Source organism: Lichenostomus cassidix, chromosome 1 (genome assembly GCF_008360975.1).
Source record: "Lichenostomus cassidix isolate B80296 chromosome 1, HeHo_3.0, whole genome shotgun sequence".
Lineage (NCBI taxonomy): Eukaryota > Metazoa > Chordata > Aves > Passeriformes > Meliphagidae > Lichenostomus > Lichenostomus cassidix.
In genome coordinates, this window is record NC_139479.1 from 72,587,236 (window position 1) to 72,603,282 (window position 16,047).

The 16,047-nt window shown below is 35.6% G+C and overlaps 1 protein-coding gene across 1 annotated transcript in view; it reads right to left on the reverse strand.

Annotated features, from left to right (window-relative positions):
* Positions 1-16,047, reverse strand: part of DDX10 (DEAD-box helicase 10) — a 153,833-nt gene that overhangs the window by 116,066 nt on the left and 21,720 nt on the right. Inside the window, exons 10-12 of the mRNA XM_085063776.1 lie at positions 13,200-13,301; positions 6,382-6,469; positions 693-781 (exon numbers count right to left, since the gene is read on the reverse strand). Coding sequence (XP_084919902.1) covers positions 693-781; positions 6,382-6,469; positions 13,200-13,301 — 279 coding nt within the window. The remainder of the gene's footprint in view (positions 1-692; positions 782-6,381; positions 6,470-13,199; positions 13,302-16,047) is intronic.

Consider the following 16,047-nt stretch of genomic DNA (forward strand, 5'->3'; position numbering starts at 1 on the left):
CCTATGTCCTATGAGATTTCAAAAACGTCACATCTTAAAACAGTTTCCGGGGGTTGTTATCCTGTCATCCTGTAAAGTCAACCTGTCAAAATTAATTTCCCTCCCATACAAAATGTGGACTGATTCACATACACATACAAAAATAGACATAACCAGATAAATGCTAATCAGTCTAGTGCTGATGCTTCATCTTTACCAAATCCACTGAATCTTCTGAAAAGTAATTTATGGCCAAGGAGAAATGTCCAATCACACTCAAAATGATACTGTAATACATCATCTTTGGATACTCTGATTTATTTTTAAATAATACACTTTACAGGTTGATATTTAGCTATGAGGCTGAAGGGCAAATCGGGGGGGGCAGACATCAAAACATTACTCTCAATCCTTTTACTTCAGAAGTTATGTCTTCTACTGTTACTTCAGAAGTTATATCTTCTACTGTAGATGCCAAATGTACCTTCAGCTCTAAGTTATTTCTCTGTTAAGCAAGATATTGTTTTTACACATAATTTCCATTTAGAATGCCCTTGAAAATATCCAAAAGCTCAGCATTATTATGAAACTAAATACACTAGATGACTGTCCAATTCTGTGTGTTAACACAATCAAAACAGCTATTTAAAGCTATCATACATGGCAAAACTTCTCACTATACAGTTTTCATATTTTAAGTTGACCATACTTACAGGGCATATTCTGCTAGAGGCAATTTGAAAACATCAAATACTTCCTTGTTCTTCATTAAGTAAACTGAACGCAAGTAGGATACAAAACACTGAAAGAAAAATAGCAGTATTCAACAAAAAAAGACACCATTCAATTACCAACACAAGAAACAAACATTATATTGTTGCTCTAAACACAAAACAGAATTTCACTATTAGGTGGTCTAACATCGATTTCAGACTGAAATTCTTTTCAGAATACCCATCAGACAAAATTTATCACTACAACAGAAGTGATGCAACTTCAAGTACTCAAATATTTCATTACATTCACTTTGGCTGAATTGGCAGTATTTCCCAACAGTATGTCATATTTCCCAACAGTATGTCATCTTATATTTCCCTAGAAAGAAAATATGACAAATTAGTCAGAAGGAAATAACACTAATTCAATTCGATTTTTTCTTCTATATTTTCTGAATGTTGTTATTCTATTCTGATATCTGAATTATGTGGAACTTACAATAGACTTTGTTGCTATCAATCTGAGGTGTCCTGACTTAATCTTAGCCACCAGCAGGAAGTTATTCAGCTCAACATAGCTGCCTTTCACTGTGGTCTAAGATGATTCATACTACCTTGCATCTACCATCAGCTCATCACATGCACACAGTCAATGAATGCACTATATAAATTCACTATAAATATCTGCAAAGACCAGCCCAAGGCTGAGCTATCAATTAAGCCCAGACTTCCACCAAGAAAACTGGAAGCATTGCTTAACAGAATAATTTAATCTTGTATTGCCTTTTACTTCCATTCTTCCCAAATGGAAAGATTCTTAAATCTTCTCATGCTTCTTTTACGTAGTCTATTTCTACCTAACAGCCACAGCAAAATACTGGAACATTTCAAGTATCAGAAAAGATCCTTGGATTTCTGTTGTTCGTGACCTAATTTCTAACACATGCCAAAACTCCTACCATGAGGCTTAAACCACCAAACACCAATAACTACACCAAGTTATGCTCAGAGAGTTACATTGAAGCATCTTATAATCACACTCCTGTTCTGCTATGTACAGGCATCTGTGGGAGAAAACTACTGTACTAATAATTCATGTGGAATTATGAAAAAACTATTTCTTGGTAACCTCAGATAGAGGAGCAAAGATCCAATAGTCAGGAGCATTGAAGTCTTATGGGGATTCTTTAAATGTTTGTAACAGAAAAAACATTTCCAAAAATGAAGACAGTGAATTCAACAATCTTATAAACTCATCCTTTTCTCTTCAGTAAACTGAAATAAAAACTATTAATTTTAAGATATGTAAACCTAAGACATACACTTTTCAAGCTGCCCATTACTTCACTATAAAAGTAAATTTTCATGTGCTTATTTTTCCAAATGCTAAGGATCTTTTGGTTAAAGTTTCCTTCCTGACTGTGTCTTTCAATTAATTCTAGCTGTTGAAAGTGTGAGCTTAATTCATTCAGCTGCTACCAAGATTGAGATGTGGAATAAAATACTTCTTTGCTCACATTAAATTATTAATCATTTTACAAAGGTAATTAGAATGTTTAGGAAAAGGCTTCAAATTTGACAGATCTCATTAATCTATTGTTGTCTAGCAAGTGACAAAAATCAACGAAAGCCTCTTTTTTCTCCGCAGTGACAGATGGATAAAAACAGGTTAAAAAAGAAGTATCCTTCCTGTGAATCTGAGATTTGCAGATCTGAAGATCTACATGAGTCACTACTTGCTACAGGGTTGAAATCTCATTCTGTTGGATAACTTGTAAAGCCGTCCACTTACTTTACTAGTATATATTTGGTACACATGGTCTAGAAATTAACAAATTATATAGGGCAGAAAGAACACACCTTTTGGTATGCTTATCAAGCACTACAATAGCTAAGAATGAAACACCAAACAAATGCACAGAAGAGCTGTTCTACTTTACAGGAAGAGAAATCAAGCTATTTACTTTGATTTTTTTATTTGATTTCAGTGTGTTGACTTCAATCTGCCTAAAATGCTGTCATCTCAGTTGGCTTTTACTTAGTTCTCCTAAGACTTGGTCAGTCTGAGCACACACACGTGGGAGCTCAAGGCGAACAAGTTCAGTCAGCCTGAACTTTTTCCCTGCTCTTTTATCAATTGTTGTTGTCTCCTGCCATATTTGCTGTTTGATATCACTTTGAAGGCTTTTTTAAAATAACTGAACATTGCAAGAATATGATATGCATTAACTTGTACTACTATAGAAAATGTTATGGTTGGGCATCATAAACACATTACAGTTCTGCTACAGTAGTAGCTACAGGTCCCCAAAAACACTGGAGATTATTGTACAAGTACTGGAAATACATAAGGAAAAAGGACCATGCTCTATGAATTTACTACCTTTAAATTTTCATTTATTTATCTATTTATTGGACAACTGTTTAAAGCATTAAAATGCACACAATTCAACTGATGTGCTGTTTTGACAACATTCAAAAGTAACAGGGTGTGACTGGAATCTCGGGCTGTAACACCTAGCACATCCCTCTGGGTGTGATGAAGAATTTAATGGACAGACATCACTTCAGGGCTGCAGTAACATTCAAGCTTGCAAGAAAAATAGATTCTTTTTTTAAACTGTTTTCCAGAACTGGGGAAACTAACATATTAAATATTAAAATTACAAGAAATGCCAAAAGGCAGCATCAGACCATGAGAAGAACTGCAAAGGTTTCAAAGGAGGCCCAATCCAATTCAAACTGTCTTTCCAAGCAATAGCAGGGAAACCATGTCCTACCAAATGAACCATGAAGTTTGTTGAAGCAATTAGTAATTGAGAACTTTTTTTTCCTCAAACAAAGTAAAAGCACCTTGAAGTAAATCAAGAAGCTTAGAGGACATAGTAACTTCGACCTCACACCCTCAACACATGGTGGCAGACTACCATCCTATTTGAACTTCTGTGCACAGCTGTGCTATTTCACTGCTATCTGATCCGTTCAGGTAGGGAATTTATTTCTTACACTACAAATGTCAAGAATTTGGCAGCTTGCAACAGACAGGCTAGACAACATAACACTCATGCCTCTGAAAAATCCAGCATTACAGATAAGGATCCAAGGTCAGGATTTCATTTGCATTAATTTTATTGGTTTATTCACATTGATATGTAAGACTACTGGGGCACATTTGCATAGTATGTCTGAACATTCATACTTCAACCTTATTAAGGAGGGACACTTCTGTGATAAACCACCTGTCCATACTTCAAGTTTTTCAAGAACTGGATGTATTTACAGCTTGCCTGCAAGAACAACACTGCTCTGCTATCCATAAACTAAAAACTGCAACAAAAATAGCTTGAGATGGTAATTATATGGCAACCAACATTTTTCAAAATTAATTGAAGTTTTTATCTGTAACACTGACAGACAGCCCATGTTTGATTTTATTCTTGTGCTATTTTGAAACTGCCATAATTTTTTTTTTTGCTCAATTGAGAATGATCCTTCTCTGCCTTTTAAGAGACCTTAAAAAGCCAAAGCCAGAAACATAGGTTTGTTAGTGTTTTCATTCCAAGTACGATGATGCTGGATTCCTCCTCCTCTCATCCTCCCCCAACCAGCTGCTCTGTCACTTCCGACATACACTGGTGTCACTGCAACTTCCCGTGCCAGTTGGAGGTGATCATGACACACCACCAGTGCCTCTGGCTTGTGCAGCGCCAGGACGAAGCTTACGCTGACATTCCACAGTGCTACAAGTAAAGCTTTATGCACTACAAAAACCTGGAATACCTAAACGCCAAAAATAGTTTTCAAAAGCATTCCCTTGGAACATTGCCTTAGACATTTTATTCACAAAGTTCCCACTGACTTCCCCAGGCACTTTGATTTAAATCTTCTTGTTTAGGAAAGTAAGAATGCCATTCCTCTGACTCACAACGTGTCCCCACTGCAGGCATCCAAGCTAGGTCACATCACACAGGCTACTTCTGCAGCACAAAGAAACCACCATTCATCCATCCATCCCAAAGGGTTTTTAAGGTATCTATGTCAAGAGGCATTGTAGAAGTGCTTATTCCACTCTATCAGCTATAAATGAAAGCTCAGGCAGACTAACTCACAGAGGACATCTAAAGCTAGATGAGATGAATCCCAAGCATTTTAAATATTTCAACTTGACTCATTTTACATCCCAGTTCAACAGAAAGGCTAAAACTCTTGGTTTCTCTAAGCTTTCACAACCCTCTTTTCATTTTATCCTACCACTCAGGTTTACCAGTATACCTTCAAGTGTCATTAATCCCCACGCTAGTTCATACAAATAAAAAGTTATCAACACAAATCCAGAATCTCTGCAATCATGTATTTCTCAGGCTTTGGCATTTCTGGATTTCTCACCATTCGGCCTTCGGTCACACTCTTTTAATTTGACCTACATATATAAGAAAAAATGACATGAAAGATTTGCCTATTATCCATCCTTCCAACTGTGTTTCCCTGCATCTCAATTTGAGTATTTGATTTGGTATAGTTTTGAAGACACTTGATACAAGTACAGAATTCACAGGCTAAGGACATACATTGTTAAAACATAAACCAACAAACCAATCAGCCTCAGAAAACCCACATGTTAAAGTGCTTCAATTAAAAAAAGTAGTAAGCTCTACTCCAAAGAGTTCATGGCCTAAAAATATTATAAAACCAGGGAAAGGTCAGCAAATGTGTTTAGTGATAGCAAGAGGCAGTGCAACTTCCAGAAATGCTTCACAGGCCACCTTTCATAAAAGGTGCCTTTTCCATCCAAGCTCATTCTCGTCCAGGAACCTACTTAGTTATTTGAAGTTTCCCTACCTTCCCCAAACCTGATAAAAACTTGGTGAAATTCACATATTGACCACGAAGGGTCCCAGCATTAACGAGCACAGCAAAGAAATCCCATACATAAACCCACTCATGTAATTTTCCATTTTACCTGGAAGAGCTTTTCTAAACTGTTTTGCTGCTCATTTAAATCCAAACAACAGTTAAAATGCTTTACTCAATGCACTGGATTTTGCCCTGAGAAAGGACAATTATCACATATATTCAGGGTATGTGACAATAAAAATTCATCAAGATGCTGACATGAGGCCTACGTGGTTTCATATTTCCAACTTTTTAAGTCAAGTAATGTGATCTGCTATTTTTAAGTAACCTTCATTATTAGTAGTATTATTTTGAAATTTTCTGTATCAGCTTTCCAAGAAACTCTCAGAGTAGCTGAAGCTGAAAACAACCTTTGGAGACCATCTAGTCCAAACCCCTGCTCAAAACAAGGTCAGCTACAGTGGCTGCTCAGGAAGGAACCCTGTTTTTGATAACCAGCATTTGGAGACTGCACAGCCTTGCTGTGCAGCCCATTCTAGTCTTCAACCACCCTCACAATAAAGGCTTTTTCTGTGTTTAAATGGAGCTTTTTGTATAGAAATATGTGCCTGTTGCCTCCTCTCCTGTCACTGGGCATCACTCAGAAGACTCTGGTTCTATCTAATTTATGTTTCTCTCCAAATACAGGAGTTTCTCCAACTGCTCAGTTATCTCTGGTGGCTCTTCAGTTTCAAACACTGCTTCTAGGGCAGGTAAGAGCTGGTCAGTTACTCAAACAGCAGATCTGTTCAACTAGCATGCCTCAAGCATTATAGTGTAGCAGATGACTTACCCTCTGTGCTTTCTCTTTTAACTCCTGATCTTGAGCTAAGAAAGCTTGCATCCTCTTTTGGATGTCTGTAAGCTTTTCAGGATTAATTCTAATTAAAAAAAAAAAAAAAGAAGAAGAAAGCTTTAATTATTAGAACATACCAAAATAAGCACCTATTAGGTTCTCAGGAGTATCTTCACATCTTTTGCATTGTTTTAATATGCATAGAGCTATTACCACTGAAACAGCACAGAATGGAACCGTATTAAGGATGAAGATTACACTCCACAAACAAATAATGCAGAAAAGAAAAATAGCAGCTGTTTATTCAGACAGATTTCACTGAAGGTGGTGAAACTTCTTGCAAAGCAAAGCAGAAATCAGCAGAAAAGAACTTCTTGATTTTATAAAAATACTGCAAAAATACAGGAACAGCATAATGAATTACAGTACTACTTTATACTGAAATAGAAGTCTTCATAAGGAAATTGTCAGCACTTTTAAAAGCTTAAATAAGATTCATTGTGCCAGGAATACTGAAATTTAAGTACTTCTTATAAAGAATAGCCAGGTGAGCAATAATAAAGGACACTGAGATTAAACAGATTTAAGAGCTTCTCAAGTAAATAAAGGATATTGACGGTACTATAGAAAATGCCATTAAACCTACTAAAAAGATATACAGGCCCTCTCCCAGGTTCTGAATTTTTAAACTTATTCCAGTGATACTTACATTATTGCAGGTTTATTTGCCCAGATCTCATCTACTTTTGAGCTGCTACTGCCACCCCAGTCTATCATACAACCTAGCAACCATGGTAGGTGGTTATTCTTACTAAATATGAAAACTGCATTCCCTTATGATTTCAATTTCTTCACTCTGTTCAGATGCAGCCAGGGGAAAACTAGATTATACATACGCACTATTTAGCTACAGTTTTAGTGAAAGATCAAAAAACTTGAGTTCCAGTTTCCAGACAGCATATAATTGGCTCTGAAAATGTAAAGATATAAGAAAGAAAAAAAGAAGCATGAAAAATTGCATGAGGGACAAACTGACCAACAGATCTTTGAAATATAATGATACAAAAAGTAAAGAAAGGATAACATGAGTTACAAAAAAATTCATTTGAACACAGTAGTAAGACAGTTCAGAAAAGTGTTGGATTGCTGCTAAGTTATGGGAAAGCTATTAAGAGATGACCTCAAAGCCTTTAAATTAGCGAGTGCCTTTGTGCCTTTTTCCCTTGTCTTCACTCAAAGTGGCAGCTGCAATCAGTCAGCTTACAACAGCTATAGCAGAGTGCAAGCTCACACCAGAATCACCAATCAGAGGGAACCAAGTACTCAGACAAATCAGCTGGGTCAAAAGAAATCTGCACCATAGCAACTAGAGAAAGTAAAAGCACTTGGAGTCATAGTTGTATCTAATCTAAGGAACTCATCTGAGATGAAGGAAAAAAATCCTATCAGACAGGCCAGGTAAATACAGTGGTCATATCCAAAGGGAGTAAAAAGGAAGTTAAACAATTAACTTTTTGTTGATACCAAAAAGAACAATTTGTAAGGAGCTAAAGAAAATAAGCAAATACACAACGGCTAACATAGATTAGTCAGAAGCAAAATATAATTCATCAGTTTGATTACCCTCCATAGCAGCATTAGCAGGTTTTAAGAATGGGAAAGAAACAGCAGATCTCATACTTGGTGTCAGGAAAGCATCTGGCAGTTGTACATTCTCATAAAATAGAGAAATATGGGCTATGAGAAATCTTTAAGTAATGCAAAAATGGCCTTGGAGCAGTACTCAAAGAGTAGCTGAGACTGCCAAACATTCCCTGCTGCCACTGTCAAACTCAAAATGCTTACCAAGTTCCAATTCTCACCTGGACATGCTATTACTCATTATTTTCTATGACTTGATTATTGTAGGAATATGATTCATTATTTATAAGAGACTGTATGTCATTGAGGCTCAAAGAATAATAGAGAACAATCCTAGACAAAATACAGCAACATTTTGTAAACTGCATATAAATTTTGAGTAAGTTGACTGAAATTTGCAAGAAAAGGGCTTGAAAAAGACAAAAACCCACAAGATACTTCACAGTTAAAAACACAGCTAGATAATGTGGTATAAATCTAAGCAATGGCAACTAAGAACATGGTACTCCAGGCACATTTTGAGCTTATGTGTTTGTTATTGAATGAGCAAATTTGCAATACTGAGTATCAAAAAAAAGAGGAGTAGTACTGGATTCTCTTCGCCAACACTCTATCATGACAGTCACCTACTATCATCTTCCTCTCATCCTGGCATTCAAAAAATGAGAAAGCTAGTCATTGTTAAATTGAATTTTGGCTTTAATAAGTTTGTGTGTGATTTCTTTCTGAACAAATAATACTCTTTACAATAAATTGTATATATGTGGCTACTAGGACAGCCAGACCTAAAAGCTAAACACTTATATGAATTACCATCATTTATAAGCTTGCCTGAATGGCTAAGAATCAGTGAGCTAAAACCAACTATGCAAAGGCTAGAAGGGCATATTATAACATTGTCTGCCATTTGAAGTAGGCTGGTTATTTCTTATCACGTATCTTACCTTTAAGGAGCAGTACAACTTTCTGAAACTGCAGTTTAGCCTACCAGTTACATAAATGGCCACACTTGACTGTGCCAAGATGTAAACATGAACCCAGCTTGCTTGGCCTTATGAACTGATCAGACAGCAATCTCCAAATTTCCTGGTTGATACACAGCTTGATTTCCTCTCATTTCCCCTGGTTTTTATACTAGGGTAGAAGCACTGTTTTAACTAGATGTTGTCTTTTCCTCACTCATCCCCAAAGCAGAATTTAAGCAAAAAAGATCAACAACCACCTAAAAGACCCTGCTGCCCTGATGCAGCAAAACAGTTTCCATATTCCACTCAGCTCCCAAGCAGCAGCAGCAGGTTTTGCACTGTGCTCTCCATCTGGAATGTGGGTCTCCAGGGCTACATTAGACAACCTGAAGGCTGGAGGGAGCAGAAAGGGCTGGAGGGAGGAGAAAGGGAGGAGTAAGGAAGGCTCACACCAGTAGATCACACTCAGGTGCACAACCACACTAATTAGTGACACCAGTGTATTGTCTTACAGTAACTACAGTCACTGGGAGGCAGTGAGTTTTAATAGATTCCCTTTAGTAACACTACCGACATGTGGAATACATATCCAAGTACTATCAAAAAAAAAGGAAAAAAAGGTGTCTTCTTGTTGTTGTTATTGCTGCTTTCATCAAAAATCACTTTTTTTTTGGTCATAATATTAAAGAAAGCGATATTACATCATGGGTATCTATATACTTGTACTTCCTTTGGTAAAATTTTCTAGACACAAAATCTCTTATGGTAACACCTGATGAAGCAGCTCTTATCTTTTCATCCAACAAAGTTGGATTCAACAAAGTAACCTCTAAATATTATCAAAAATAATTTCAGTTTACAGCTTGCATGGCAAACTTGGAGATTACAGAACCCCTACAAAAATGTACATCTTATTTAATACTTTCAGGGTATCTTTTTGACATACTTGAATGCTCTACGACATGGTATTTATTACTGCATATTTTGCACTTTCTCTTTCTCTGCTAGAACAATGAAGAGGTTATGTACTGTTAAAAGCACTACCTGTAAATTGGCAGCTTGTAAATTGTGCTGATTAGAAAGGACTGGTTTACTGACAACCTCTATAGGCAGCTTACATGTAAAACTGAAAATTAAGAAAAGAGGCTAAACCCCTAGTCTTTTGAATCCTAGGTATCCCAGAAAACAGGAAAGTTCCTCCTCTCTCTACTTCCAGATTATGGAACTGTTTTAAACCGTCTGTCTAAATGAAACAAAGGAACATGAAGAACAGATTGCAAATAAAAAAATACAAAATAAGGAAAGTAACAGAGTTCTTATGACCACTACACCAGACAAAAGGTTAACAAAGCAGCAAAACAAACACTTGAATTGACAGCAATGTTTTAGAAACAAGATTTTAAAAAAAGCTTTCAGAGGGTATTTCAGAATCTTGAACAGTTTAACTCTGTTGGCAGTGAGCAATGCTCATTATCTTCTAATTTCCAAGCTAGAATTCTTGAGAATCTATAATTAGGTGAATAAAAACAAACAACAGAAGACTTCAACAGAGAACCTGGAACATAATCCATGGGTTGATGCAACTTCTCAAACAATTTATAAACCAACAAAACACACCGGGGTTGTATTAACTGGGAAACTGGCTAGAAGTAAACAGCATGAGAAAATTTGTAGTTAAAAACTTCAAGAATTAAATTGGTTTGCAATCCACAAGTAATTACATGAATAACATTTTAAGGATTTCAGTTAGCCTCTTACAATATTACACCTTTTAAATCTTAACACACTAGGCAGACAATTCCAACTGAAAGCATTCCCCTTCATAATGATGCTACAAATTCTATTAAAGTTTTGTTTTGCAGATTGAAAAACTGAATCTTGGGGCAGGTTGTTAAAATATATTATCAATGAAAAGGACTGACTTTTCTAATAATGATTCCAATTAAGAATATTACTTAAATGTATTTATTTTACATATATCCTAGTGGCTTGGTACAAGAATGAATTTTTGGAGTGTTTAAAAAAAAATAGCTGTGTTTTCCATTAAAGTAACATCAGATTAACAATTGTTAAGAGATACAGCCATGAATGTCTCTCCAGAGAGACATTTAACTTGGAATATAAATATAATATACATTTATGGGGGCTGAAATATTTGCCCTATTAAAATTGGATTATTATTCCAGTACAAAAACATGAACTTATATTTACATGAATAAACACAAGCTAAAGAGGCATTTTACCTCTTTCTTTGATAAGCTGTTCAAACAATTAGCACCATTACTTAGGAAGTTAAAAGCTTAGCTGATAAAGAATGGGGAAATATTTATAATGTGCATGAGATCAGACATTCAGTTACTGAATATAAAATAAGATTAAGTACTTGAATAGCTATCATTTTAAGAAGGAAAAAGATAAAGTCTGGAAAAAGAGACAATTTCCTGCATTGCTTATACAACAGATCCTTTTAAAGCATTATGATGCTTAAGGGAAAAGAAGGTATCAGACTTCAGTTTCTTTGCTAATATTATCCACATTCAGTTGGTGGGGTTTTGTTTGGGTTTGTCATTAAGTAGTTGTTGGACTGCATTCTAGCCCTTAGTTCACTGTTTTAGCAAAAACTGTTTCTGTGTGAAGCTCATGCACATCCTACGTGGATTTGATACCTGTGTTTGACCAGAAACATTTATTGTTTATTATTGAAATAAACTGGATTTATTTCACCAGCTGCTGTGTACTCGGTTTGTTACACAAAAACAGCAGTCACAAGTACAGTTCAGAAGAGCCTTTGAAATGGCATATCCTCTGCAACAAAAATACTTGGAAAAAATAAAACTAAACCTTAAATCCAGCAAGTGCTATAACCATTGCTTCTATTCTCTAAAGAAATGTCAACTTGTAAATTTTGAGCAAACCTGAATTAAGATTTAAGATTTAAGCAATGAGGTGCAAATAATGACCTAAAGTTTCATCCTAATTTGATTTATTCTCAAAAACAATTCTTCTACAGACAATTTCTGCATAGTTAATTATCTTCTTCGCTTACATATCCGTATCTTCACATGCAAACTACAGCTTTTCAAAGTAAAACAGTCCTAGCTTTGCTCATACCCACTCATACAAAACTTCCATTTTCTACGCTGTCATCCTTCTCTGATTTCTTCTATCTCTACTGTATAATTTTTGGTATGGTGTGACCTGAACTACATACGTGTTCAAAATGGAGTCAGGTTCATACCACATTTTCTGTCTTGTTTTCAAGTCTTCTTCCATATTTCCTTCACATTCTCTTTTCTCTACTAATTCACATCAGACTGACAGGCTCAAAGAACAGTAAACTTCCTACCTATAGCTGCTAAATAAGAAACTACTATCAATTCTTTTAGTGGTGGTATTTTTTTCTAGTATTTTTACAGTTAGGGTTTTTGTGTTTCCTACATACCAATTACTCTGCATGTAACAGAAAATGGAAACATGCTTTTCTATTTTTACCTGGTATTGTTATATGCTTCTGCAACTCCTTCAAAGTCAGTTCTATTTGTACAGATAGCATAGCTCTTTACAGCTTTCCCTTGGAACACTCTCTTTTGTATGTAAAATGACCATCTTTCACTTCCTATCTTTCAAATAACTGATTTAGAAAGGTCATGACAAATTGGAGAAATAGTCTAGAGCTGAAGGAAAAACAGGTAAGAGAAACAAAAATGATAATAGCAATAAAAACAGATAGAGACAGATTAAAGAAATTGTAATTGTCTAATCCACAAAAGAGAAAGAGAGCATTATAATGTTCAATTACATAAAAAGTAGCTGCAAAGAGTAAGAGAATACATAATTTTCCATATATTCTTGGCACAAGACAAAAGAAATATTTCATTTAAATTACTTACAAGTCTTATCAGACATTTGAAGAAAAATGTTAATGGGAGGAACTGCTGAGTATAGACGAGGTCTCTTTGGGAAATTGTGAATATATTAATCGGCATCTGATAAGAATGATTTGTGCAGCTCATCCTGCCTTTGGGAACAGCAATAAAATAGGTAACCTCTCAAGGTCTTTTCCTTCTACAACACTACCAAAACTAATTCATTTCTCTGATTTGTCCAGCTCCAGGCAATTAAAGCACTTTATCAAGATTGTCATAGACTCATCACACATTTGTCTTGCAGAAAGAAGGCTGAATAACAGACAAGCCATTAGCCACTTACTTGATTTCAGTGATAGGTACTTTTCTCTGTGCCAGCTGTTCCACCATGCCTTTTTCTTCTGAAGGAAGCAATACTAACAAAGCTTCACCACCTTCTTTGTACCTAATCAGAAGGGAAAAAAAAGAAACTTCAAGCAAACATGAAAAAATTACATTTTTTGCTGATGTTCTCAGTAACCAGTGAGAATTTATGTTTGATTCCTTATAAGCAGTCCAAAGAACAGACAAAAATTTTCACTTAACAAAGGGAAAAGAAGAGGCAAACCAGTTAAGTGACTTGCCAATATCCCCACTTGAGCTGACTTCAAAATTATGCCTGGAGTTCTAAACCTCTGGGGCTAAGACATGGATTCAGATCAGTGAATCTCTTCTTCCCTCGATTTGAAATATAAGTTACAAACAAATGGCATTTGACCAAAGTGTACTTTGATTACAGTACTAGAAAGTCCAACTACTTGCATTCACCCTTTACCAATAAGTAAGGTTTAACACTTGGTAAAAACTGATTCTCTTTGTATATCCTGCAAGCCAAAGGGAAAGGTTATGAAAGGGTAAGTGCCTTGATCTCAAATAATAACTCCTTCTTATATGTTCAATAAAGGCTAATAGGTCACAGAGATATCACTGAAAGAAAAGCATAAAAACAGGAGCTCTTTCATTTACAGAAGCTGTTTCCAGGTGCAAAAGAAAAGACACAATCAAACTGGTCCCATAAGAACATATCTAGCATTCACTCTTCAGTGCACTTAACAGCTGTATCAAATGTAGATGAGCTGGTAATTACTCAAGATACATGGTTAGCAAAGACATAAAAAAATCAGCTAATTTATTCTTAAAGCATCTTCTTGATCATTTTCTCTTTGTGCAAGAAAATAACAGCTCCTGCTTTTGGCAAATTTAGTGGTTTCAGGACATTCACATAGAGAAAGGTATCCAATAGCATTAATAAACAAACAACGCAATGGGTTAAAGTTCTGCTGAAGAAGTGGGTAATGATGAGCTTGTAGGCACTAAGTCTGTATCTACTGTAGCACATACACTGTCTCCTCATTTCTATGTACAAATAGTTCTTAAGGGAACAGATTAATAGGAGAATATTGCACAGTCCTTCACTACAAAAAAAAAAATTCCAACTGAATTTCAGAAAAATGCCAGAATTGGACAGAATTCAACCCATAAACCAACTGATGAGAGCAATGTGTAGGACAAAACAAAACAAGACTGGTAAGTTACTCTGTAGAGCAGCTTTAAACTCCCGTCTTTAGGGAGGCCAGGGAGCGCAGAAGAATGTTCTCAGGCACACCAAGCAAGAATCATACCATTAACTGATAAAAATCATTTCAAGTGGAATCCAGGGAGCCCACATTTCTCCAAGGATAAACAGTTATCACTTGGCAAAAACAGTACTGCAGAATTGTTTGAAAACTATAAACACTATCTGTCACAGCACAGTAAGCAATGCAACTAGCAACAAAATCTGCAGTTAAAACAGTCTGACAGCTTTTATTACAGCTTTCTGCTTTCATTTGATGATTTTGAAAAATCACAACAAAATGATTTTGGATGCTTGGGATTTCTTTTTTCCCCAGTGCTATATATGATGGGTTTGGAGACTGACTTCTAAAGATATTTTACAAATGTCTAGTAAATGTTTTCATTGTGAAATTTTAACCTTTACATTCTAGATTTTTTAATTTTACATGGAAATAAAATTCATACAAAAGGAGAATCTCTGTTACATGCCGCCATCGTGTAAATTTACTGACCATACATGGATTGATACAAATACTTTGGTACTGTACAAAAACTATACTGACTTGATTTTAATCAATTTCATTAGTAGTCCTAAAACATTCTTAGTACAGAAATATCAGCTTGTACAATATTTTTAAAAAAGAGTTCTAAAGCAATACATATGTTTGGCTTAGGGAAATTTATTATCTTTACCAATAGCATGTTCTCACTGATGACCAAACTCCCCATGAATGTTTATAACCTTTATACAATAATTAAAGTTGGGAATAACTTGCTTATGTAGACCAAGTGCACCTTTTAAGAAAGTTCTGTATGTTTCAACCCAACCAAATTCCAAATGATATATCTGCAAGGTGGGTGTCTATCGGACACTGCCACTCCCTGAACAAGCAAAGAAATCCTGGAAAGCCACTGAATCTTAGAGGATTTTGCATTTTATTGTAAAAATTGATGATCATACTACCAAGACCGCCAATTATTCATCAAAAGAACCTGAGCTCTCAGAGCACTGTTGGAAAGAAGGATGAAAATATTCTCTTTTATCTCCCAGACAGGAAGACAGTGATAATATTGCTGCCAATATCAGTTTCAGCAATTTAGAGTACAGAATAACACACAGTTCTCTCTTCTCTTCAAAGCAGATGATACAAAAGGAAAGGATTCCAACAAGAGCTATGTGAATGATCTTATATCTGGAAAGAATGTCTGTTAAATCTCTTAACAATCTTTGTCATTTGTCAAGAGAAGCCTTGATTGTACTCTATAAACCCCTAAAAACGATGATTTGTTCAAATTCCTTGAAGTTAGCCACAGGCACAAAGTGATTTGTGTAGTTTTGTTGCCTATGGTATTTCTTATCCCAGAGTGCCTGACTTGGCATTATTACATTGTTTGTAATATCTCTTTTTTATTCAGTGTGCAAAACACTTCAAAAGGCTAGTGTCATAGAAATCACAAATTAAATACTCGTCAAGGGCCAGAGAATGCAAATACCCCCTCTACAAGCCACAAAACCAGAATCTGCAAGATACAGCACAGGAAAAATCATTCTACATTTGTTTTGCTTTTGTATCTTTCCAGTATCCATGAGGTCA